This window comes from Piliocolobus tephrosceles, chromosome 6 (genome assembly GCF_002776525.5).
Source record: "Piliocolobus tephrosceles isolate RC106 chromosome 6, ASM277652v3, whole genome shotgun sequence".
Lineage (NCBI taxonomy): Eukaryota > Metazoa > Chordata > Mammalia > Primates > Cercopithecidae > Piliocolobus > Piliocolobus tephrosceles.
Window position 1 is genome coordinate 111,037,312 of NC_045439.1, and position 27,242 is coordinate 111,064,553.

Consider the following 27,242-nt stretch of genomic DNA (forward strand, 5'->3'; position numbering starts at 1 on the left):
TGTAGTCAAGCCCTTAACAGGGGCTACAGTTTCATGTGAAGGTTCAATTGTGGGTGGAGAGATCAGCTTCCAGGCTTGCTCACATGGTTGCTGATGGGGCTAAGTTCCTCAACATATGGCCGTCTCCTTAAGGCTGCTTCATGACATAATAATTGGCTTAACCCAGGGTAAGTCAGCCAAGAGTGAGTGAGACAGGCACCCAAGATGGAAACCATAGTCTTATTTATTTATTTATTCTTTTCTTTTTTTTAGAGACAGGGTCTTGCTCTGTCACCCAGGCTGGAATGCAGTAGTGTGTGATTATGGCTCACTGCAGCCTTGACCTCCCGGGCTCAAGTGATCCTCCCACCTCAGCATCCCAAGTAACTAGGACTACAGGTGTGTGCTGCCGTAACTGGATAAATTTTGGATTTTCTGTAGAGATGGGGTCTCACTATATTACCCAACTGGTCTCAAACTCTGGGGCTCAAGCAATCCTTCCACTTTGGCCTCCCAAAATGCTGGGATTACAGATGTAAGCCACTGTGCCCGGCCACCATATCTTTTCATAACCCAGTCTTGTAAATAATATCCCATCCCTTCTGCTGTATTCTACGCATTAGAATTGAGTCAACAAATCTAGCCCAGGTTCAAGGGGAGGGGATTATACAAAGACATAAACAGCAGAAAGATGAGATCATTGGAGGCCATCTCAGTGACTGCCTACCGCAAACACATATACAGAAAAATATGCTATGAGGATAAAGCTCTATGAATCATCACTGTATGAACACAGCTGTGTAACTGCCATACAGAGCGGGATAAAGAGTATTAGCAGCACCTCCTTATCCTTCCAATCAGTCAGTCCCTACCCCCTCCCCAAAAGTAACCCAAAGGTAACCCTTCCGCTTCCCAAAGATAACCACTGTCCTAATTTCTGACAGATGAGTTTTATCTTTTTTTGAATTTTATAAGAATAGAATCATACCATATGTACTCATGTCCAAATTCCTTTAGTCATTATGCTTGTGAGATTGAACCAAGTTTTTTTGCATGCTGTAGTTCATTCATTTACAATACTGTGTATTGTAACTATGTATACCACACTGTATGTATTCCTTCTATTGATGGACACTGTGCTTTCATTTTCAGCTATTGTGAATAGTGCTGCAATGAACATTCTTTTACACATCTTTTGGTATCCATATATATGCATTTCTGTTAGACATATATGTAGGATTGGAATTGGTGGGCCCTAAGGTAGTGGTCTCTAACCTTTTTGGCACCAGGGTCTGGTTTCTTGAAAGATAGTTTTTCCATGAACAGGTTGTGGTGGTGGGAGTGGGGCATGGTTTCTGGATGAAACTGTTGCACCTCAGATCACTGGACATTAGATGTTCATACGGAGCCCAATCTAGATCCCTTGCATGTGCAGTTCACAATAGGGTTTACACTTCTATAAGAATGTGACAGGAGGTGGAGCTCAGGCAGTAATGCTTGCTTGCTCACCTCCTGCTGTGCAGTCCAGTTCCTAAGAGGTCATGGACTGGTGCCAGTCCACAGCCTTGGGACTGGGGACCCCTGTCCTAAGTTATAAGTGCAACTATGTATTTATTTAGCTTTTGTAAATACTTACAAGTTTTCCAAAGTAGTTATTAGTTTGCATTCCCACAGGAATATATAAGTTCCACATCATGCTAGCCATTTGTGTGGATGTATAGTATAGTAGTATTTCATGGTGGTTTTACTTTGTATTTCCTAATAACAAATGAGATGAGTCTCTTTATACTTATTGGCCATTTTAATATTTTTTGAAGTACCTGATGAAATCTTTTCAATCATTTTTCTATGAGTTATCTTTTTCTTATAGATTTTTACAAGTTTTATATATAATCTGGATGTAAAGGTTACATGTGTTACAGCATCTTCTTCTGATCTGTAGCTTGCCTTTTCACTCTTCTTTTTTTTTTTTTTTTTGAGACAGAGTCTCGCTCTGTTGCCCAGGCTGGAGTACATTGGTGCAGTGGCATGATCTCAGTTCACTGCAAGCTCCACCTCCCAGGTTCAAGCAATTCCCCTGCCTCAGCGTCCTGAGTAGCTGGGATTACAGGTGCCTGCCACCACGCCTGGCTAATTTTTTGTATTTTTAGTAGAGACAGGGTCTCACCATATTAGCTAGGATGGCCTCGATCTCCTGACCTCATGATCCACCCGCCTTGGCCTCCTAGTGTTGGGATTACAGGTATGAGCCACCGCGCCGGCCATGCTTTTTCACTCTTAATGGTGAATCTGTTGAACAAAAGTCTTTAATTTTAATATACTCAAATGTATCTATCTTTTTCTTTATAGTTAGTACTTATCGTCTATTTAGGAAAGTTTTGCCTGCCTCAATATCATGAGGATATTCTGTCATATCTTGCACAACCACCACTGTTTTACCTTTACATCAGGATCTATAATTCCCTTGGAGTTTTTTGCTTTTTTGTTTTTCATTTTTGTTTATGCTGGGAAGGTAGGAGTCAAGATTTTTTTTTTTTTTCCATATGGATAGCCAACTATGTATTTATTGAAAAGACTATCCAGGCCAGGCTTGGTGGTTCATGCTGCAATCCCAGCACTTGGGGAGGCCGAGGCAAGTGGATCACGAGGTTGGAGTTCAAGACCAGCCTGGCCAACATGGTGAAACCCCGTGTCTACTAAAAAAAAAATACAAAAATTAGCCAGGTGTGATGGCAGGTGCCTGTAATCCCAGCTACTCAGGAGCATGAGGCAGGAGAATCGCTTGAACCCGGGTAGCGGAGGTTGCAGTGAGCCGAGATTGCGCCACTGCACTCCAGCCTGAGCGACAGAGTAAGACTCTGTCTCAAAAACACAAAAAAAAATAAAAATAAAAAAGAAAAAGAAAAAGAAAAAAGAAGACTATCCCTTCCTTACTGTACTACAGTATCACCTTCCTCATAAAGTGACTACATATGTTTGTATGCTACTGGACCATATTCTGTTCCACTGATCTATTTGTTTTACCTTGCACTAATTCTAATTCTAAGTTGTCTTAACTACTATAGCTTTGTAATAAGTCCTTTTTTTTTTTTTTTTTTTTTTTCTGAGACAGAGTCTCACTCTGTCGCCCAGGCTGGAGTGCAGTGGCACGATCTCGGCTCACTGGAGCCTCCACCTCTTGGGTTCCAGCGATTCTCCTGTCTCAGCCTCCCGAGTAGCTTGGACTATAGGCACCCGCCACCACGCCCAGCTAGTTTTTGTATTTTTAGTAGAGATGGGGTTTCGCCATGTTGGCCAGGCTGGTCTCGAACTCCTGACCTCAGGTGATCCGCCCACCTTGGCCTCTCAAAGTGCTGGGATTACATGCGTAAGCCACTGCGCCCGCCCTACACTACTAGATATTAAGACTTATTACAGGCCAGGCGTGGTCGTAATGTACCTCAATTTGGGTTTATCTGATGTTTTTTCACGATTAGATTCAGTTTATGCATTTTGGCAGTTAACACCACCAAAGTGAAGGGATGTTTTTCTCAGTGCCTCAGATTAAGCATCTCACAATAATGATTTGTCCTATTACTAGCAATGTTAACTTCAGTCACCTAGTTAAGGTATGTCTCCCAAGTTTCTCTGCTATAAAATTATCATTTGTAATTAATAGGTCTCTTGTGGAAGATACTTTGGAACTATGTAACTATTCTTCAAACTTTTACCTACTGGTTTAATATTCAAGTGCAATTAATATTTGTATATGGACCCTGTATCTAGTGAGCATGCTTCATTTGTTTACTTATCTAATAGTTTATCTTTAGATTCTTTCTTTTGAATTTTCTACATATACAATCATGATACAAAGTCACATTTTTATTTCTTCCCTTCTACCATTAACTCGCTTTTCTTGTCCTATTGCACTAGGTAGGATGGATACTGTTGAACAGGAGTGGAGATAATAACCATCCTTGTATCTTTCCCAATCTCAAGGGAAAGGGTTTCAATATGTTCACACTAAGCACGATTTTTCTGTAAAGTTTTTATATAAACTGTCGTATGAATCAGTCCCTTTCCACAGTTTGTTTTCTAAGGGTTGTCTTCCCCCTCCCTGACAATCATGACTAGGCCTTTAGTTTCATCATATGCTTTCTGTGTGTCTATTAAGAAAGCCATATTATTTTTCTCCTTTATTCTCTTGATGTCATGAATCATACTGACTGATTTTCAAATATCAAATATTACATTCTTAGAACAAACCCAATCTTGGATGTCATGTATTCTTTTAAATATTGTATGGATTCAGTTTACTAATATTTCTTCAGGATTTTTGCATTCACAGTCATGAGAAATATTGGTTTATAATTGACCTTTCTTATAATGTCCTTGTTAGATTTTGGTATTGAGAATATGCTATTGTCATGAAAAGAACTAGGAGATGTTTTTCTTTTTCCATTCTGTGGAATAGTTCATGTGAACTGATGCTTCTCCTTTCTTAAATGTATGGAATAATTTGCCAATGAAGCCATTTGAATCTGATGCATCTTTCTTTGAAGATCTTAATTACAAATTAAATTTCTTTAATATATATAGTACTGTTCAGATTTTCTACTTCTTCTGTCAGTTTTGGTAAGTTGCATTTTTCTAGAAATGTGTTCATTTGTCAAGTTTATTAGCAAAAAGTTGTTTATAATATTGTCTTCTTAATTCTGGGAATGGCTGTAAGACCTATAGTCATTCCTGTCTTCTCAATTATTGGTGAGATAGTGTGGCAGCTGGAAGGCAATTGAAGTATTTTGGATTTTACAAAATGACAAAATGATATCCCAAATTCTCAAGGCCATGTAAAAAGTAAACAAAAATTGGTCCACATATATTAGAATTTTTCCTAAGACGAATTCAATATTTTTCTCTATATTTAGAGACACTATTACTGTTTGGATATGTAACTGATTACTTTTAAAGGGTGCTAAATATGTAAAAGGTTGTTATATCATTCAAGTCTGAAGCCAACTCTGTGCATCAAAAGACTTGAATATAAGACTAATTAGGACTGTGATTGACATTTGTTCTATACTGCACAACTTCAGAATATTTTCACGTGCATTATCTCATTTGTTCTTTCTATATTTCACTTCAGAATAAACAAAGCAAGCATCTGATCTATGTGAAAAGGTTCCTTTAGGCTTTTTCAGCTTTAAGTGAGCTCATTCTCCATGCATGACAAATTCATATTCACCCTGATGTTACTTGAAACACCACCCACTTTATAAGGCTTCTACTAATATTCCCTCTGCAAGCAGAATTAGATTACTTTCTATTCTTCTGCAGAATTTTGTTATATCTAACTTAGAATACTTTATTTTTTATTTTTATTTTGAGATGGAGCCTTGCTCTGTTGCACAGGCTGGAGTGCAGTGGTGCGTTCTCGGCTCATTGCAACCTCTACCTCTGGGGTTCAAGTGTTCTCCTGCCTCAGCCTCCCAAGTAGCTGGGATTACAGGCATGCGCCACAATGCCCAGCTAATTTTTTTGCATTTTTAGTAGAGATGGGGTTTCGTCATATTGGCCAGGCTGGTCTTGAACTCCTGACCTCAGGTGATGTGCCTGCTTCAGTCTCCCAAAGTGCTGGGATTACAGGCGTGAGCCACCGTGCCCGACCACTAGAACCCTTTAAATCACTGGGTAAGAATTATAGTCCCTAACTGATGATGATTCAACCTACGATTTTTCAACTTTAAAATGGTACCCACACAGCCATTCTGTTTTTCCCTTTCAGTATAGTATTCAATGAATTACATGAGATATTCAAATATTTTATTATGAAATAGGGTTTGTGTTAGATGATTTTGCCCAACTATAGGCTAAGGTAAATGTTCTGAGTATGTTTATGATAGGCTAAGCTGTGATATTCAGTACGTTAGATGTGTTAAGTGCATTTTTAATGTAGAATATTTTCTTTTTTATTTATTTTGTTTAGAGACAGGTTATCACTGTGTTTCCCAGGCTGGAGTGCAGTGGAATGATCATAGCTCACTGCAACCTTGAACTCCTGGGTTGAAGGGATCCTCCTGCCTCAGCCTCCCTAGTAGCTAGGACCACAGGCGTGCCTAATGCCACCTATACTTGGCCAATTAAAAATTTTTTTTTGTTGAGATGGGGTCTCATTATGTTGCTCAGGCTGTTCTTGAACTCCTGGCCTCCCAAGGCACTGGGATTACAGGTGTGAGCCACTGTGCCTTGCCTGACTTATATTTTCAACCTGCAGTGAGTTTATCAGGATGTAACCCCAAGTCAAAGAGCATCTGTATTGTTATATCTTTTTCCCCCACAGACTTTGACTTTGAGAGCAGACACTGTATCTTACTCACCTCTGAATTATCAAATGCTGGATACAAAGTAGGTTAAATGCTTACTAAATGAGTAAGTTATTATCATGCTGCTGATGAGATTAAAAAGGCTTTCTATCTCCCTTAGTGTCAAAGCCGGTAAGAAAGCCCCTGCTATCTCTCTGACCTCATTATTCCATTCTCCCAAGCTCACTCTCTTTTAGCCACATCAGTCTCCTTGCTGTTCCTTGAACATGCCCAACATACTTAGTACTTGGCTGGTCCCTTTGCCTAGAATATTCTCTCATCAAGTAACTACATGGTTCACTCTGTCAACTCCTTTAAGTTTTGGCTCCAGTGTCACCTTACATGGTGATCTTTCCCAACCACCCTATTTAAAAATAACAGCTCCCCTGTTACCCCAAGCACTGGCCTCCTATCCTCCTTATACCACAATTATTTTTCCCTGTATTACCATCACTTGACAAATATATATTTATTCTTATCTTTTAGCTGTCTGTCTCTCCCTACTGGAATGTAAACTTCATTAAGGCAGGTACTTTTTTTGGTTAAACTGATGCATCTCCTACATTTGGAACACTGCCTGGCACATAGTAGGATTAAATACTTCCTGAATGAATGAATACGTTTAATGCAATGTTATTAATACACCTGAGAAATGACAACAGTAGCAACTGAGACGTAAGATAATTTAGTCCTTTCAGATTGCTACCCGAAAAATACTTGTGACTAGTGAATACTAGTACAGTCATGCATTACTTAACAATGGGGATACATTGTGAGAACTGTATCATTAGGCAATTTCATCATTGTGCAAACATCATAGAGTGCACTTACACAAGCCTAGATGGTACAGCTTACAGACATGTAGGCTATATGGTATAGCCTATGGCTCCTAGGCTGCAAACCTATACAGCATGGTACTATACTGAATATTATAAGCAATCGTAACAGAACGTTATGTATCTGTGTATCTAACTATAGCTAAACAGGTTGGGCATAGTGGCCCATGCCTGTATTTCCAGCACTTTGGGAGGCCAAGGTGGGCGGATCACCTGAGGTCAGGAGTTTGAGAGTAGCTGGCCAACATGGTGAAACCCCAACTCTACTAAAAATAAAAAAATTAGCTGGGCGTGGTGGCAGGCGCCTGTAATCCCAGCTGTTTGGGAGGCTGAGGCAGGAGAATCACTTGAACCTGGGAGGCGGAGGTTGCAGTGAAGTGAGATTGTGCCATTGCACTCCAGCCTGGGTGACAGCGAGATTCGGTCTCAAATAAATAAATATATATATAAAATATATATAGCCAAACAGAGAAACTAAAGTACAGTAAAATACGGTAATTTAATGTTATGGGACCACTGTCATAAATGCAGTCCAGTGCTAACCAAAATGTTGTTATGCGGTGCATGATTGTATATTAAAAAGATCACTGCTGTAAGAGTCAGAATGCAGTCATCCCTTCAATAAATAATTATTTGGGGTAGTCTACTAGATACTTGGGATATGTCTGATCCTAGGAGCTCATTGTGTAGTTAGAAGACCTGGGTTTCAATATCAGTATAGCAACCAGGCCAATGACTTTGACTAACACATTTTTAATTTCTCCCAAGCTCCTGTTTTCTCTACTACAAAATAAAAACATATATTGCCTAGATAGAAGTATTATGAAAATTATGAGGTAATATGTGAAAACACATTATGAATTATAAAGCCTTATACAAATGTAAAAGAATCAAGTATCTCTAAAATATATTTGAGAAATATTTAGGAAATAAAGCATCAGAAAGCACTAAGTTAGAAGTAATTACAAAAGCACTCAGTTAAGCAAATTAAAATAGTTATAATCAGGATCATAAATATAAGAATATACGTTTTGCAATATTCTATTTCCTTGGACTAAGAGCGCTCATTGACATTAGAAGATAAAATAATTAACTGAAAGATATAAAATCTTGTTCATAATCTGTGATTTATAGGCTACTAAAATTAATGGATGGATTATTGCCACACTTACCCTACAGGTAAAAAATGATGTAGAATAAGATCAAGTTTTCTTGGTTCTTGACAGAAATGTCTGAAGAGCAAAGGTGTCCAGGGAATGACAGCTGTGGGACGAATTATGAAGGCAAGTGCCACCAAGGATGAGTACTTGACACTGTAAGAGGAAAATGTGTGATAAGACAAGTGGGAAATTAACTTGAAGTTATCTATTATTTACACTGTTATTTGACATTTTCCTTTTGGTATGAATAGCTATATGAACTTTTTTTTTCTTTTTCTGAGACAGAGTCTTACTCTGTCACCCAGGCTGGAGTGCAGTGGCTCACTGCAACTTCTGCCTCCTGGGTGCAAGCGATTCTGCTGCCTCAGCACCCCAAGTAGCTGGGATTACAGGTGTGCGCCACCATGCCTGGCTAATTTTTTGTATTTTTAGTAGAGACGGGGTTTCACCATGTTGGCCAGGCTGGCCTCAAACTCCTGACCTCAGGTGATCCACCTGCCTTGGTCTCCTAAAGTGCTGGGATTACAGGCTAATCCCCATGCCCGGCTAATTTTTTGTATTTTTAGTAGAGATGGGGTTTTACCATGTTGGCCAGGCTGGTCTCAAACTGCTGACCTCAAGTGATCCACCTGTCTCGGCCTCCCAAAGTGTGGAGATTATAGGCGTGAGCCACCGTGCCCAGCCAATACTTGCATTTCTTAAAGGAGTGTGCAAAATGTCATTTTATTGTCAGGTCTGGAATAGTATCTGTCATGCTTATACAAGGAAAAATGCTTATATAGCAGTCCTTTTGTACCACACGACCTTTGCACTTCCTGACTGAATTAGGGAACGGCACCTGGGCCCAAGTAACCAATCTAAGGCTGGCTAGTGTGAAATAAAGTTATCTCCAGATAGAGACAATGACATTTAATGGACCTAATTAGATTCTCTGAAATTGAGTATGAGATACAGAGAAATTTGGGTAATTGCTAGCAAGAATAGAAGTGGACAGAGACTAGCTAAGTCCCTAAATGATGGAAGACTAAGGCGGAATTCATAGGCTATTTGGGATATAAAGGCACAACAAAACAGCCCATTCCCCAAAACTGCCTTGGATTCTGCATAACATTTCAATTCATTTGTGTGGCTGAGATATTCTACAGTTTTCTTCCAGTCCTGGCCACAAGGCTTGAGATGCCCATTTTCCCTTTTAGTCTTATAATAAAGTCCTCATCATGTACATAACTTGAGTGAATGCTTTTTCTTGTAGTTAAGAGAGTCTAAGACAGAAATGATCTTATTTGATTTGATCCTCCTAACTTTTGACTTCCTACTCCTTTTGTGTAGGAAGAATGGATACTAGAATTTTAACTAGATCCCAAATTCTGTCTTTTTTCCTTTCAGTATATCCTAAATACTGTTATTACAAAAGAAGTTTTTCAAAATCACATTTGATTATGTCATGCTGCTTAAACGCCTCAAATGGCTCCCTATTTCCTACAGAATAAAATCCAAATTCAAAGTCCCATTCCAGCCTCATCTCTTATTCTTCTCTTACATGCATCCTACCACACTCTATAACTACTCTAGATAATCTGCCCTGAATATACTGTAACTGTAACTGTAAATGAAGCCCACTTACAGTTATGTGCCTTCACTCATGTTCCCATTGCTTGGTATTTGTTTCCCCAGTTTAAAGGAAGCCAAATAAAGTCCAAGTATTTCCTATTTGCTCTTCCAAATCTCTTCTCCTCCAGCCTTTATCTAGTCTGCATGCAGGAAAGCTGATCTGAATGGATAGCATCAGTGGCTACCTTGCTTTCTGGTTTCTGACTGTTTTGGCTGAGAGGCAGAAGAGTTGGGTCAGGATTATTTATTCCCCTGGCTGTCTCCTCATTATTGCTAAAGACTGGTTGTGCCTGTCCCCTGCTGGGGCCCTCTCTTATAACTATAGCTCTTTACAGATTCCAGTAACCATTTCTTCTCCTTGCTCTTTGGGGCCTAGATATACTACAGACTTCCTGCTACAACTAGGCTGGCGGTACTACGGTGTTTCCGTATTGGCTTTCCTAAATATTGTCTACACCTTTGCAAATATTCCTGTTGTGAAACTCTCCTTAATTATTCCGTTTGAGTATTATCTGTTTTCTGCTATAATATATAAACTGAAAATTTGTGGTTCTCAAGACTCATGAAAATTAGGGGGTCTACTAGACATTGCAATATGTTGATACTTAAGATTTTTCAAAAGTAGAGGTTTTTTTTTTTTTTTTTTTTTGAGACGGAGTCTCGCTCTGTCCCCCAGGCTGGAGTGCAGTGGCCAGATCTCAGCTCACTGCAAGCTCCGCCTCCCGGGTTCACGCCATTCTCCTGCCTCAGCCTCCTGAGTAGCTGGGACTACAGGCGCCCGCCACCTCGCCCGGCTAGTTTTTGTATTTTTTAGTAGAGACGGGGTTTCACCGTGTTCGCCAGGATGGTCTCGATCTCCTGACCTCGTGATCCACCCGTCTCGGCCTCCCAAAGTGCTGGGATTACAGGCTTGAGCCACCGCGCCTGGCCAAAAGTAGAGTTTTGTACATAATTATTAACAATAATTTTTCTTACCTGTTCATAGACTTTGAACCTTCCAAAGGATAGTAGAAAAGAGCAATTATAGTGAGAACAGTTTCCATGGTGTTTGTAAGGGTTCTGGTACAGCAGTACCATGTAAACCAGGAGCACAACTGGCAAAAAAACTAAGAAAAGGTACAGAGCAAACATGTATGAAGTTGGAAATGGAAAACCTTAGTACATATTTTCTTCTAAATAGCAAGCAAGTCTAAATATTGTGAAAAGACATCAAAAGGTAGATGATATTAAAAGTAAGTAGGCATGCCCAAACATTGTTTTTAGAAACTTGTATCAAACACAGGTTTAAAATAATAGCAGATCTATATTTGTTCATGTTAAGAAGTTTATACTTTCAGGTGCATTTTTATGGCACTCCATTCGATTTAAAATCAATCCCACTTTCCATTAATGAAACACATAAAAACAGATTCTTTTCTGGTAGAGTTTAAGAAGATTGAAATTCATAACAGTATTTCTCAAACTGTCTTATAGTACTGACACAAGTATTATGACTTTTTTAATTGACCTTGTTTGGAATGTTGTACTTGTTTGGAATGTTTCCCTGTTTTGGAATGCTGATGAAAAATTAAGACAAAACAGGAAACAGGGAAAAAAAGTCAGGAGACATTAAATTTTAATTTGGAGATTGACTAAATTAATGAATCAGTTTTTGGAAGAACATGCACACAGAGCACCATTAAGTCTACAAAACAAATGTGTTAAAAGAAACTTGTTGAGGCAGTTGTTAAGCATGTGGCACTAGCTTCCCATCTGGCCAAACACAGCCTTTAAAAAATGCTCCTAATTTTCATGAAAGTAAAGGTTTTTCCTAAACTAGAAGAACCTAGTGCTTTATCTTTTTTTTTTTTTTTTTTTCCTGCGACGGAGTCTTGCTCTGTCACCCAGGCTACAGTGCAGTGGCACGATATCGGCTCACTGCAATCTCTGCCTCCCGGGTTCAAGCAATTCTGCCTCAGCCTCCCAAGCAGCTGGGATTACAGGCATCTACCACCACCCCTGGGTAATTTTTGTATTTTCAGTAGAGACAGCATTTCACCATGTTGGCCAGGTTGGTCTCGAACTCCTGACCTTGTGATCTGCCCACCTCGGCCTCCCAAAGTCCTGGGATTATAGGCGTGAGCCACCACGCCCAGGCCTAGTGCTGTATTTTTGGGGGAAGGACTTCAAAGCCATCATGACTTTTGCCTACCATTTTATGTTGAGTCTTCAGCAATGCACATAAAATATAAGCACAAAATAATGATGCTAACCATATCGCTGAATCAATTAGCAAGGACTTAGTTGCTAAACCAATCTTTCTTGTTAATGCAAAAGAATAGAATACCTGCAGAAATGTTCCCTTTCTAATTTATTATAAATTATATTTCAGAAATACGTTGCTAAATTGGTTACTTGGAATTTAGAATGTATTTTCCAATAGAAACAATATAAAAAAGGTAGTAAGACTTTCAAACAGGCTCACATAAGCTTATTAACTTTACAAAGAGCCAAGTGAATTAACAACAGTACTACAGAATCCAATCCCTCATCAGGATATTGTTTAAATGGGAAAAATCCATTCAAGATTTGAATGGGAGATGTCAGGAATCTGTCTCTCCACCTTGAAATAAGTTAAATGACAAAAGATAGTCTTCTATACCATACTCTCTTCCTTACATGAGTCCAGTAATTGCACCAACCTAATATTGTTGTGGCACAAACCACAATTACTTTTGCACCAACCTAATACTTCCAACATCTCATTTGGAAGTGAAAGAGTTTCAGTGCAAAAAGATTTCTTGGGCTGCACCTCAGACAGAGGCTGGCTAGAGGAACAGAACAAGGGTTGTAAATAGTTAAGATGCTTTGTGAGGTAGTTGGTAATTTAGAACTATCCTTACTCAATTCTATGGAAAGAGAGGCAAGGACAGTTTTGAGGAGTGAAGCGGCTTCCAAAGGCTGTCTCCCAGGGTTTAGACTCTAAAAGGGTTTGAGGGCATCCCTGTCCAGGGCTTAATCAGAAGGAAAGATATGGCAGGTGCCCCACTTGCATGTTACTGTTCTTAATTATGGACGTACCTCTATAAAGTTGTATGAATTATATTCTAAAATTGTCTGGGAATCAATGTTTCCATGTGCTTTATACACACAGGAATGAAATAACTGGCATATAGCTTCTAAAGTATTTAGGACTTACCACCCATCTTGCCACTTCCTGATTTTCTAGTTGCTTCATTAATGAGTAAAGTCTCACATCTGCTACAGCAGACAGAAATGCTTGGGCAAGTCTAGGAATCCAAATCTTCATCAGTTAAAAAGAAGAACAGGATGTTAAAAACATGTGTTGGTTCACACTGAATTATGATAAAAGTCAACAAGCTGATCCAACTATCTATGGGAAGCCATTCTTAGTACAAAAATAGACAATATATTTTTCCATTCTTCTGCAAAACTACATCCCTTTTTCTATAAAAATTATATTCTCATTAAAATAATCAATGTAGTTTTAAGTTTCACCAGTCTCACTCTCTGTATGTGTGTGTATATATGATATATATACACATATATAGATGCACATATATTATATATAAATATAAAGTATATTATAAATATAACTATATATTATATATAAATATAAAATATAAAATATTTGCCAGTCTCATTCTCTGTGTGTGTATATATGACATATATACACATATATACACACACATATATATTATAAATATATTTTTAAATTATTTTTTATTATATTGATTGATTGATTGACAGGGTCTCACTGTCACCCAGGCTGCAGCCTTGAATCCAGGGGTGAAGCAATTTTCCTGCCTTAGTCTACTGAGTAGCTAGGACTTCAGACATGCACTGCCACACTCAGCTAATCTTGCCTCAAGTGATACTCCCACCTTGGCCTCCCAAAGTGTTGGGATTACAAGCGTGAGCCACTGTGCCTGGCCCTAATTTTAATGTAAATATTAATAGTTAGCCAATCATTTCATTGTGTGAAGTTTCTATTTTAAAAGTATATTTATATTCATTAGCAACAACAGGTTTTTAAAAATTCAAATATTTGCAGCACTGTGTACTATGTATCATGCTAAGTACTTTGTATGTGTCAACTCATTCAGTCCTAACAATCTTCTGAGTAAAGGACTGTTTTATAGATGAGGAAACTGAGGCACAGAGAGGTGAAGTAATTTTCATAAGGCTGCACAGCTAGTATGAAAGCCAGCATTATAAACCCAGGTTGGCCTGACTTTAATTACTAAGTTATACTTACTTCTCTATCCTGCAATATATAGATAATAACAAATTACATTTTTTTCTGTTGCCCAGGGTGGAGTGCAGTGGTGTGATCTCCACTCACTGCAAATTCTGCCTCCCACCTCCTCCTGCCTCAGCCTCCGGAGTAGCCGGGATTACAGGTGCATGCCCAGCTAATTTTTTGTGTTTTAATAAAGACGAGGTTTCACCATGTTGCACAGGCTGGTCTTGATCTCCTCACCTCATTGTGATCTGCCTGCCTCAGCCTCCCAAAGTGCTAGGATTACAGGCATGAGCCACCACACCCGGCCAACAAATTACTTTTTAAAAAAGCACAAATATTCTGCAATTATAGGAACATGGTATTCAGATGACATTAAAGAGTAAATTTAAGTGTAAAATTGCAATAAAGAATAAATGTATTACAACTAAATTATAGTTAGAAATGCTAATGCTATGCACTAACATCTCTCAGAGTTAAAAAAAAAAAGGTGTCATAGTTAACACGAACAAAATAACACGATGGTAGATCACAATTTAATCTTGGTTTGTTCAAAAGATGTGTTTCTAAAAATTTGTATGTGAATTTGTATTTGTGTGTGTGTGTGTGTGTGTGTGTGTGACACAGAGTCTCACTTTGTCACCCAGGCTGGAGTGCAGTGGTGCAGTCTTGGCTCATGGCAACCTCTACCTCCCCTGCCTCAGCCTCCCAAGTAGCTGGGATTACAGGTGCCCGCCACCACACCTGGATAATTTTTGTATTTTTAGTAGAGATGGGGTTTCACCATGTTGGCCAGCTAGTCTTGAACTCCTGACCTCAGGTGATCCACCTGCCTCACCCTCCCAAAGTGCTGGAATTACAGGCGTATCCACTACGCCGGCCGTTAATTCGTATTTTTGTTGAATCAAACTTCATTAACTCCACATTACAGGAGCTGCTTTACTTTGAGTTGTCAGTGGCTTTTAGCACTTTAGCTTTATGGTTTTTTTGTCCACAATGTGTAAATAAATGCTAAAATTGGAAAGTTAAAGGTACACGGTACTTAATTCCACATAAATTGTACCCTGTAAAATACAGGAAAAGGCACTCACGTACATACCTTCTGTTTACTCTGCATAGGGAGCTATAAGCTTCATCCTTACTTCCCAGGCCCCCTGAAAGCAGTTCATATGAAAAGTCAATTTGGCTACAACCTTAATATGAGCCAACAGTGTGAGGTAGCTATTAAAAAGCTAAAAGAACTCCTGTGCTCTAAGAAATGTAAGCTAATGAACCCACCATATTCTGAACTAGTTACTCTGCCTTCAGTATTGTGTCAGCTTGGAGATCCACATTTTGAGATGGATATTAATAAATTACAAAGTGTCTAGAGGATACTATCTATTATGAGGTTAAGAGCTAGAGACGTTTACCCTGAATAAAGAGAAGATTTTCAAGAGTAGTTAAGTAGAAGTAGAAATCTTGAGTTTAAAACGAAGTAGACTTTAGCTAAAAATAAGCGGAGTTCTGAACTCCCAGTCATTAGCAGTCTCTCCAGATTTTTGATACCATAATTTTCCATGTTACAGGAAGGACCTGCTAAAGAGTAAAATAAAGCAGTGGAGTGAGGTAAAGAGAAGAAACATGCCAGGCGTAACCTGAACACCAGGCCTGTGTTGGCATCTCCTCATTCCATACTTGTTCTTGAAGCTCCTGACTCCTCCCCTAAGCTACAGGAGCCAAATACCCTTGTGTTGTCTTCTGACTATTCAAAGACCTTACTGTTGGCCAAGCTTGGTGGCTCATGCCTGTAATCCCAACACTTTGGAAGGCAGAGGCAGGAGGATCATTTGAGTCCAGCCTGGCCACGGTGAAACCCTGCCTCTACTAAAACTACAAAAATTAACCAGGTGTGGTGGCAGGCACCTGTAATCCCAGCTACTCGGGAGGCTGAGGCAGGAGAATCACTTTAAGCCGGGAGGCGGCGGTTACAGTGAGCCAAGATCGTGCCACTGCACTCCAGCCTGGGCGACAGAGTGAGACTCCATCTCAAAAAAAAAAAAAAAAACAAAAACCAACGAACCTTACTGTGGTTCCCCATTCAGGTTTCCCCTCCTCTTCCTCTTTCCTTTCACACGTTCTAAGCCATCACAGGCCAAAAGACATATAACATGAGCCACATGTGTAATTTTAAATTCTACAGCTGGCAAATTAAAAAGCAAAAACAGAAATAACCCCAAAACCCAAAACAGGTAAAATTAATTTCATCTTGTCTAACCCAGTATATCTAAGGCATTATCATTTGAACATTTCATCAATAAAAAATTATAAAAATATTTTCATTACTTTTTTGTACTAGGCCTTTGACATTCAGTACATATTTTACATTTCCAGCACTTCTCAAATTGGACTAGCCACATTCGAAGTCTTCAACAGCCACATGTAACTACTGGCTACCATGGTGGACAGTGCAGCTCTAAGCCCTGTCTCCTTTTAAACATTTTTTTGTAGAAACAGAGTTTTGCTATGTTGCCCAGGCTGCTCTCAAACTCCTGTCCTCAAGCAATCCTCCCACCTCAGCCTCCCAAAGTGCTGAGATTACAAGTGTGAGCCACCATGCCCAGCTGTGCATAAGCCTTATGCAGTCTGTAGAGGAGCTATCTGGGAAGAGCACTAGGCTGTGAGTAATAGACCTAGGATTTAGCTCTAGTTCTGCTTTTAACACGCTGTGACCTTGGTCTATTTACTTTACTTCTCTGACCTCTTCCAGCTTCAAAATTATGTATATAATTTGCTTAAAATAATAATGACTGATCATATCTTAATGAATCTCTCTGCATGGTCAAGTTCTAGATATGACAATGAGTTTCTTTTAGGGGGGTTGCAGCGGGACAGGGGAGGCTTCCTTTACACCACAGAATGACCTGGTGGGTCAGCTACAGATGGAGTGCAGTGGATAGGTCTTGGAGGAGCAGGGAATTTTTCTATCTTGAAGACTTCTTCATTCGTAATCTGACCTACTTCCTGGGATATAAAATGTCATTGATGAGATTATATATATTTTCCTGTGATTCCAGACTTTATGGATACCTTGCATAATCTATAAACTAGTAGATAACTGTAAGAGGAGAAAAGTCAGGCCGCAGCTCCTAAATTCTACCTGTGTTAATGGAAGAAACTGCTACTGCACTGAATTCTCCTTCCCTATCATCTTCCCATGTGAAGCATCAGTTTCACTGGTTTAACCCTAATTTCTCAATAATGGGGAAGCAAATATTGCAACTGGGAGAGTACAACCCTATCTTAAAACAAATACCCCAGAACCTGTGTCTTTCTAAGCTACACAAAACACCTCAGGATTTGGACTCCCTTTGGAATGCTGAGCCATTAACTCCCACTGACAGAAATCGGGGAGAGCCCAAACTCGGAGTCTCATCTGATGATAGCTTAAAAGATCATGGGAGTGAGGCTAGAGAAACTTTTGCACCATTAGTCCTGCCCTTGGACCATCTCCTGGCAACTGACCCCAGCAATTAATAACCTAGGAATTACAATCCTACTTACTGTTGATCCTAGTTATTATATAGCACAATGATTATACATATCATTAAATTTTTGTCAAATTAAATTTTTTAAAGTTTTAATTTCAACACAAATCCTGAGTGGGTTGGTATGTATACAGACTTCATAAAATCATATAACATGGTCTTCCACTTACAAGGTAAAAAACACAAAATACAACGCTGCTCTCCAGTGATACTTTTTTTGGGGGGGTGGGGTGGGGATGGAGTTTCGCTCTTCTTGTCCAGGCTGGAGTGCAATGGTGCAATCTCGGCTCACCGCAGCCTCTGCCTCCCAGGTTCAAGTGATTCTCCTGCCTCAGCCTCTGGAGTAGCTGGGATTACAGGCATGCGTGCCACCACGCCCAGTTAATTTTGTATTTTTAGTAGAGACGGGGTTTCTCGGTGTTGGTCAGGCTGGTCTCCACCTCCCGACCTCAGGTGATCCTCCCAAAGTGCTGGGATTACAAGCGTGAGCCACCACATGGGCAGATCACCTCAGGTCGGGAGTTCGAGACCAGCCTGACCAACACAGAGAAACCCCGTCTCTGCTAAAAATACAAAATTAGCCGGGTGTGGTGCCACATGCCTATTATCCCAGCTACTCGGGAGGCTGAGGCAGGAGACTCGCCTGAACCCGGGAGGTGGAGTTTGCGGTGAACCAAGATCACGCCATTGCACTCCAGCCTGGGCAACAAGAACGAAACTTCATCCCCCCTCAAAAAAAGAAAGAAGTATACTTCTAATGTGCAAATAATACATAATATAGTCATTTTGAAAATCTGCACATCGTAACAGGATTCCTCGCATCAGGACATTTTCATGCTCAGTCTTGTATTTCAGCACAAACTAAAGAGTTACACATCACAGTATGTCTGTAGTATCATGGGCTTCCCAGATACGGCTGGACTTTAGCAACAGTAGCCTTTTAAAAACAAATTCCATGGCCCCAATAGCATTTAGTTAATATACCTTAAGCTTTAAAAAAGGTAGAATAAATCTACTTTTAATAAGTATTTTGGTTACTTTTATTTGAACTTACCAGCAACTGAACACTATCTTTCCCTAAAAGATGAAGAATCTTGTAAATGCTTGCAAAGATTAAGGGATAAGTGTAACTCCTCAATCTCTCTGTCCATTCCCAAGTCAAATAACCATAATTAGTAACATTAAGGAGTAAATGTCAAATAATATTGAAACCTATTTCCTTTTTTTTTTTTTTTAAGATGGGGTCTCACTCTCTTGCCCAGGCTGGTCTCAAAACTTGGGCTCAAGTGGTCCTCCTGCCTCTACAGGTGCACCCAACTTCACTTGGCAAATCTATTTTCATTTCCATTTATAAACCAATATTTTATTTTGTGGCAGTCTTAAAACAGCATTTTATACTGGATATTTGCATTAAAAATTCAACTGGCCAACTAAACTCTTAACTTCTTCAAGGCAGTAATGTGTTTTTTACTTTCTGTGTATCCTCCAAGTGCTAAGCACTGTGGGAATGTATGCTAATGGCTGTGTCAAGTATATTAACATAAAGGAAAGATACAGGAGAAATACTAGTATAAAATAATGGCGTACTTTGATGAGTTAAAATTATTTGGGGAAAATACGGAAAACTGAAAATATGTATAGTAGTCCTCCCTTATCTGCGGTTCCACTTTCCATGGTTTCAGTTCCTCATAGTCAACCACTGTCAGAAAATATGAAGATATTTTGAGAGAGAGACCATGTTCACATAACTTTTATTATAGTACTGTGTTAAACTTGTTATATTTTAATACTGTTAATCTCTCACTGTACCTAATTTATACAAACTTTATCATAAGTGTATTTTTTTTACATACATACATTTTCTACATACACTTTTTTTTTACATAAGTTTGTTTTTACATAAAAACAATATATATAGAGTTTGGTACTGTCTACAGTTTCAGGCATCCACTAGGGATCTTGGAAACTATCTCCTGAAGACAAGAGAGCAGGGGGACTACTCTGAAAGAAACTGAACACAATTTCCACACTTATAGTCTGGAAAAGAAACCACAAAGGATATTTGAAAACCATGTGATGTGCAACTTCAAGAGACTGCCAGTATTCATCTGGAACAAAGCTTGTTTGCACTAAAAAGCAGTTTAATATTCGTAAAGCTATGGTGAACAAGACCAGATGAATATTCTCTCCAAGAAGATCTGAAAAACAGAACAAAACAGGTAATAGTGGCACAAAAGTCGGGCAGTTCCACTTGCAGAACCTAAAATCTGCTGCTCTGGTTGCCCCTTGTAAGGCACAGTAGTGACCTCTGGCCCCTCCACACCACTCTCAAAGCCAACCTAGGGAAGGTTATACAAGAACCACAGCCTCATCACTGGGTGACTGCCACTCTTTTAGCTTAACCAACTTTTCTTGCAACTTATTGTATAAAGATAATATTAAAATAAATACTAAAAAAAAAAGTGGATTAACTAAGGCCTTAGGCTAATTAATTAGGTCATACTACGTATGTATCTAATGAAAAAACCCAGCTAATAAATTACTAATTTGGGAAGCAACCCTTTGTATATGTGCAATATAAAATGGTCCTCTGTACACTTTAAAATGTATTGATGCTTACTATTATATATGCCAGGCACTGTGTTAATTTCTTTACATGCATCTCACTTAATCCTCCACACAGTATTATGGGATAGGTATTATTAGCCCCATTTTACAGACGAGCAAATTGAGGCCCAGAAATTAAACTGCCTTGTCCAAATAAAGCTGTAAATTACTTATCAGGATTCAAACCCGGATCTGTCTGCTGTCTCCAAAGTCCTGCTCTTGACCACAAATGGACAGTCTGTCGGCCAAAGAGTATTTTTTTAAAATTTGAATTTAGTTGCCAACATTTAAAAATCAGGATTTATATTAAAATCTGTGTTTCCAGCATTTCAAAACTCGTTAAGATCTGGCAACACAGAGCTCAACAGGCAACTGGCTGGTAGTGAAATATACGGGGGCTCCTTTCAGATGGGGCAGGAGCTCTCCAGACAGCACCCCCTCACTCACCCCCGCGGCGCCTGGCGTTCTTTTCCTGGGTGCTGAAGTACAAGGTAGACTTTCTCTTTCGCAGTTTTATCTTCTCGTGGGAGCGGTTCTGGAGACCACGCAAAGTGAGGCTGGCATCTTCGCGTCCCCGCTCCATTCCGCACTTGCTTAGAAGGCCTCCTCATCCCCGGCCGCCACCTTCCTGGGGCGGAAGAAAGCTGCAGGAGCGCGCTGCTCGTCCATCCACTAAGTTTGGCTTCTGCGAGCAGCCGTCGCTCGCAAGCCCGGAAGTAACTGGGAACTGGCAACTTTGTCTCTACCACCCCAAGAGGTGGCTCGCCTGCGGTGTTCTTTCGCTGTTTGCGAACCGAGGTATTAATACTCGTCTTTGGCTTGGCGGTCTGTGTGCTCGGGGGTCCGAAAACTGCCAGAAGGAGTCCGGTCTCATCTCTGGAGGGGAGCAGGCGGTAGCGAGTTTAGCGACGTGGAGCAGGCGCAGAACAGTCGGAGGTGCCTGAGTGGTTATTAAAAATGGTAGTGATAGGCCGGGCGCGGTGGCTCACGCATGTAATGCCAGCACTTTGGAAGGCCGAGGCAGGCGGATCACGGGGTCAGGATGATCGAGACCATCCTGGCTGGGAAAAAAAAAAAAAAAGTAATGATAATCGTAAACGTCAGCTCTCAGAAAAAATGCCTGTTGAACGAGGTGGACAGGGTAGGGATGGTTTAGCTTCTTGTACAGATGTGGAAACATGCTCAGTGGTTCCTGTGTTTTTGTTTTTGTTGTTGTTAGTTTCTTTTTGTTTTTTGTCCTCTAGTTAAAAGTAAAACCAGGCTGGGCGCCGTGGCCCTCGCCTGTATTCCCAGCACTTTGGGAGGCCAAGGTGGGCGGATCAGGAGGTCAGGAGATCCAGACCATACTGGCTAACACGGTGAAACCCCGCCTCTACTAAAAATACAAAAAATTGTCCGGGCGTGGTGGCGGGCGCCTGTAGTCCCAGCTACTTGGGAGGCTGAGGCAGGAGAATGGCGTGAACCCGGGAGACAGAGCTTGCAGTGAGCTGAGATCGCGCCACTGCACTGCAGCCCGGGCAAGAAAGCAAGACTCCTAAAACACACACACGAGAACAAAGGGCAGTCACTGTCAATTTTTTTGGCCCTTTCTTTTATTGCCATTTTAAAAATGATGCATTTAGGCCGGGTGCGGTGGCTCACGCCTATAATCCCAACACTTTGGGAGGCCAAGGCGGGTGGATCACGAGGTCAGGAGATTGAGACCATCCTGGCTAACACGGTGAAACCCCGTCTCTACTAAAAATACAAAAAATTAGCTGGGTCCACGTGGTGGTGGGCGCCTGTAGTCCCAGCTACTCGGGAGGCTGAGGCAGGAGAATGGCGTGAACCCGGGAGGCAGACGTTGCAGGGAGCCGAGATCTCGCCACTGTACTACAGCCTGGGCGACAGAGCGAAACTCCGTCTCAAAAAAAAAAAAAAATTATGCATTTAAAACCATTGAGAACATTATGTAATAAAAGGTTTTAGCTTGGGGGGAGGGGGGAGGGATTGCATTGGGGAGTTATACCTGATATAAATGATGAATTGATGGGTGCTGACGAGTTGATGGGTGCAGCACACCAACATGGCACATGTATACATATGTAACCTGCACGTTATGCACATGTACCCTAGAACTTAAAGTATAATAAAAAAAAAAAAAAGAAAAAAAAAAAGGTTTTAGCTTTGTCTTATACCCTTCCCTAATTCATTTCCTCTACTCCTTATGTATTTATATTCTTGTTTTAATTAGTAACATAAAAATATTGTTCACTCCAGTGCAAAGTATTGACATAAAATCTTTTAAAAGGACATTGTGCTAAGTGATGGCTTTGCTTTCCATTTTTGTACACAGATTTGAAGAGATTTCCTGGATGTGGAGTGTGGCTTTCCAAAACCACTTTTTCCTTGTGCTGTATTTCTTGCAACAATGTTTAGGAGATTGACTTTTTCACACCTGCTTTTTACCACTATCCTTGGGATTGCTGGAGGAGTATATATTTTTCAACCAGTATTTGAACAGTATGCCAAAGATCAGAAGGAATTAAAGGTGCAGTTGGTACAAGAATCAGAAGAGAAGAAAAGTTAATACTACATGGAGTTAGGCCAGGCGCGGTGGCTCACTCCTGTAATCCCAGCACTTTGGGAGGCCGAGGCGGGTGGATCACGAGGTCGGGAGTTCAAGACCTGCCTGACCAACATGGTGAAACCCTGTCTCTACTAAAAATATGAAAATCAGCCGGGCTTGGTGGTGTGCACTGTAATCCCAGCTACTCGGGCAGCTGAGGCAGGAGAATCACTTGAACCTGGGAGATGGAGGTGGCACTGAGTTGAGATCACACTGCTGCACTCCAGCCTGGGCGACCCAGTGAGACTCCATCTCAACAAAAAGAAAACAAATACTTCATGAAGTTGAACCGTAATAATTGCTTAAAGTTCCATTGTAATTATTTTAACTTTAATCTAGCAAAAACATAGATGTATTTAAAAATAAATCATGGATAATGATTTTTTAACCTAACACTTAATGTTTACTGTATTTTTGTCATTTTCTGTCTTTTTACCAGGACAGATAAGTAATTTCCTTTTAAACAAAAGTGAATGTTTTAGAAATATTTTCTACTTGAGGTTTGGTTTTCTAGGAATTTAGCATATGTAATATCATGGGGTGCCAGTCTCAGTGTGTATAAAATAATTGGGGAGGGTGTTTACAATAGTATTTGTAGATGTGTGAACCAAGTTAAGCTACCTCAGGCAGAAAGCCCTGCAGTTACCCTGCAATTAGATTGGTTTAATATATTTCGGCAGTCATTCAATCCCAGCCGTTTTTCATCTCAGGCAGTGTGGAGGAGTAGTTGAGAATTGGGATGACTCAGATCAAATTGAGGTTTTAGAGAAGGTAGATGCTGTTTGAGAGGATGGCAGGTGTGACACAGATGTTTAATGCACTAAGCAAATTTGCATTAATAATGGTGTTAAGGGAGTAGTTTGTTATAAAGCTATTACTCATATAGTTAAAAAGATTTTGAAGTTGCTAAGAATTGGTATTACTTTTTACCCTAATCTTAAGTTTGTATTTCCTTTTTTTTTTTAATTTAAGTTCTGGGATACATGTGCTGAACGTACAGGTTTGTTACGTAGATACACATGTGCCATGGTGGTTTGCTGCACCTGTCAACCCGTCATCTAGGTTTTAAGCCCCGCATGCATTAGGAATTTGTTCTAATGCTCTCCCTCCTCTTGTCCCCCACCCCCAGACAGGCCCCAGTGTGTGATGTTCCCCTCCCTGTGTCTATGTGTTCTTGTTGTTCAACTTCCACTTATGAGTGAGAACATGTGGTGTTTGGTTTTCTGTTCTTGTGTTAGTTTGCTGAGAATGATGACTTTCAGCTTCATCCATGTCCCTACAAAGCACATAAACCCCCTTTTTTTTTTTTTTGGAGACGGAGTCTGGCTCTGTCGCCCAGGCTGGAGTGCAATGGTGCGATCTTGGCTCACTGCAACCTCCACCTCCCAGGTTCCAGCAATTCTACTGCCTCGGCCTCCTGAGTAGCTGGGACTATGGGAGTGCACCACCACGCCCAGCTAATTTTTGTATTTTTAGTAGAGACGGGGTTTCACCATTTTGGCCAGGATGGTTTCGATCTCTTGACCTTGATCCACCTGCCTCGGCCTTCCAAAGTGCTGGGTTTACAGGCATGAGCCACTGCGCCCACCCAAACTCATTTTTTATGACTGCATCGTATTCCGTAGTATATATGTCTCATATTTTCTTTATCCAGTCTATCACTGATGTACATTTGGGTTGGTTCCAAGTCTTTGCTATTTTGAACAGTGCTGCAATAAACATACGTGTGCATGTGTCTTTTTTTTTTTTTTTTAGATGGCATCTTGCTCTGTTGCACAGGCTGGAGTGCAGTGGCACAGTCTCGGCTCACTGCAAGGCCCTCCTCCCGGGTTCACACCATTCTCCTGCCTCAGCCTCCCGAGTAGCTGGGACTACAGGCACCTGCCACCATGCCTGGCTAATTTTTTTTTTTTTTTGTATTTTTAGTAGAGACGGGGTTTCACCGTGTTAGCCAGGATGGTCTCGATCTCCTGACCTCATGATCCACTCCCCTCAGCCTCCCAAAGTGCTGGGATTACAGGTGTGAGTCACTGTGCCCGGCCGTGCATGTGTCTTTATAGTAGAATGATTTATAATCCTTTAAGTATATACCCAGTAGTGGGATTGCTGGGTCAAATGGCATTTCTGGTTCTAGATCCTTGAGGAATCTCCACACTGTCTTCCATAATGGTTGAACTAATTTACACTCCCACCAACAGTATAAAAGTGTTCCTGTTTCTCCATAGCATTGCCAGGATCTGTTGTTTCCTGACGTTTTAATGAGCACCATTCTTATTGGCATGAGATAGTATCTCATTGTAGTTTTGATTTGCATTTCTCTAATGACAAGTGATGATGAGCATTTTTTCATATGTTTGTTGGCTGTGTAAATGTCTTCTTTTGAGAGGTGTCTGTTCATGTCCTTCACCCACTTTTTGATGGTTTTTTTTTTTTCTTGTAAATTTGTTTTAAGTTCCTTATAGATTCCGGAGATTAGCCCTTTGTCAGATGGACAGATTGCAAAAATTTTCTCCCATTTTGTAGGTTGCCTGTTCACTCTGATGATAGTTTCTTTTGCTGTGCAGAAGCTCTTCAATTAGATCCCATTTGTCAATTTTGGCTTTTGTTGGAGTTGCTTTTTGGTGACCTAGTCATGAAGTCTTTGCCCATGCCTATGTCCTGAATGGTATTGCCTAGGTTTTCTTCTAGAGATTTTATGGTTTTGTAGCAGGATGAGCCGCAGACAAAACCCCTCACACACCGAGATAGTGAAGGGAGTGGCTTTTATCAGCTGGAAACATTGGCAGACTAGCGTCTTAAAATCTGAGCTTGTCAGGTGCCCAACTTCTCTCCCGTTTAAGGGCTTACAACTCTAAGGGGGTCTGCATGAGAGGGTCGTGATCGATTGAACAAGCCAGGGGGTACGTGACAGGGGCTGCAAGAACTGGTGGTCAGAGTGAAACAGAAAAATGTCCTTCCATACAATGTCTGGAATCTATAGATAACATCAGTTGCTAGGTCAGGGGTGGAATTTTAACTACCAGGCTTAGGTCAGGCAGGCCCAGGCCTGGTTTCAGGTCTGATTCCTAGGCCCCAGGCTACCTTCCTTTTGTTTTGCCTTTTTTTCCCCTTTTCTGAGTGTAAAACAATATAAAACAATATGAGAGGGTCTGTCTCTCTTCTCTCAGTTTTAGGTTTTCAATTGAAGTCATTAGTCCATCTTGAGTTAATTTTTATATAAGGTGTAAGGAAGGGGTCCAGTTTCTGTTTTCTCAATATGGCTAGCCATTTTTCCCAGCACCATTTATTAAATAGGGAATCCTTTCCCCGTTGCTTGTTTTTGTCAGGTTTGTCGAAGATCAGATGGTTGTAGATGTGTGGTATTATTTCTGAGGTCTCTGTTCTGTTCCATTGGTCTATATCTCTGTTTTGGTACCAGTACCATGGCGTTTTGGTTACCATAGCATTTTTGTATAGTTTGAAGTCAGGTAGCTTGATGCCTCCAGCTTTGTTCTTTTTCCTTAGGATTGTCTTGGCTATGTGGGTTCTTTTTTGGTTCCATACGAAATTTAAAGTAGTTTTTCTAATTCTGTGAAGAAAGTCAATGGTAGCTTGATGGGAATAGCAATGAATCTATAAATTACTTTGGGCAGTATGGCCATTTTCATGATATTGATTCTTCCTATCCATGAGCATGGAATGTTTTTCCATTTGTGTCCTCTCTTATTTCCTTGAGCAGTGGTTTGCAGTTCTCCTTGAAGAGGTCCTTCGCGTCCCTTGTAAGTTGTATTCCTAGGTATTTTAATTTCTTTGTAGCAATTGTGAATGGGAGTTCCCTCATGATTTGGCTCTGTTTGTCTATTATTGGTGTATAGGAATGCTTGTTTTGCACATTGATTTTTATCCTGAGACTTTGCTGAAGTTGCTTATCAGCTTAAGGAGTTTTTGGGCTGAGACAATGGGGTTTTCTAAATACACAATCATGTCATCTGCAAACAGGACAATTTGACTTCCTCTCTTCCTATTTGAATACTCTTTCTTTCTTTCTCTTGTCTGATTGCCCTGAAGAGTACTTCCCATTACTATGTTGAATATGAGTGGTGAGAGAGGGCACCCTTGTGCCGGTTTTCAAAGAAAATGCTTCTATTAAGCTTGTATTTTCAATGAGATCTATAAATGTAATCACATATGTACAAAGTTCTTTATCTAAATGAACATGTTTTTATTATTATTGATGTTCTTTTTCTTAAGATGTGTAAGAATTTACTTTTAATCTTAAGATTTAAGAATTTCTGAAATTCATTATAAGTTAATCTCAGCTATGTTAAGTGGAGACCAGCATAGGTAATTT

The 27,242-nt window shown here is 40.2% G+C and overlaps 2 protein-coding genes across 4 annotated transcripts in view; one reads left to right on the top strand and one right to left on the bottom strand.

The window, feature by feature from the left end:
• PIGB (phosphatidylinositol glycan anchor biosynthesis class B) overlaps nucleotides 1-21,231 on the bottom strand; it is a 37,665-nt gene extending 16,434 nt beyond the window's left edge. Inside the window, exons 1-6 of the mRNA XM_023228574.2 lie at nucleotides 20,752-21,231; nucleotides 19,760-19,895; nucleotides 18,752-18,869; nucleotides 13,106-13,210; nucleotides 10,903-11,033; nucleotides 8,329-8,469 (exon numbers count right to left, since the gene is read on the bottom strand). Of these exons, the coding sequence (XP_023084342.1) occupies nucleotides 8,329-8,469; nucleotides 10,903-11,033; nucleotides 13,106-13,210; nucleotides 18,752-18,869; nucleotides 19,760-19,895; nucleotides 20,752-20,887 (767 nt within the window). The 5' untranslated portion in view covers nucleotides 20,888-21,231. The remainder of the gene's footprint in view (nucleotides 1-8,328; nucleotides 8,470-10,902; nucleotides 11,034-13,105; nucleotides 13,211-18,751; nucleotides 18,870-19,759; nucleotides 19,896-20,751) is intronic.
• On the top strand, nucleotides 355-23,305 carry PIGBOS1 (PIGB opposite strand 1). 3 transcript variants are annotated; one of them, XM_023228581.2, is made up of 3 exons: nucleotides 19,639-19,916; nucleotides 20,816-21,102; nucleotides 22,640-23,305. In XM_023228581.2, the coding sequence occupies exon 3, from the start codon at nucleotides 22,715-22,717 to the stop codon at nucleotides 22,871-22,873; it is 159 nt and encodes a 52-aa protein (XP_023084349.1). In that variant the 5' UTR covers nucleotides 19,639-19,916; nucleotides 20,816-21,102; nucleotides 22,640-22,714; the 3' UTR covers nucleotides 22,874-23,305. The 3 variants fall into 3 exon arrangements, with proteins under 3 accessions (XP_023084352.1, XP_023084349.1, XP_023084350.1); XM_023228584.1 differs by lacking the exons at nucleotides 19,639-19,916; nucleotides 20,816-21,102 and adding an exon at nucleotides 355-378; XM_023228582.2 differs by lacking the exons at nucleotides 19,639-19,916; nucleotides 20,816-21,102 and adding an exon at nucleotides 21,112-21,240.
• Nucleotides 23,306-27,242: the final 3,937 nt, after the last annotated feature.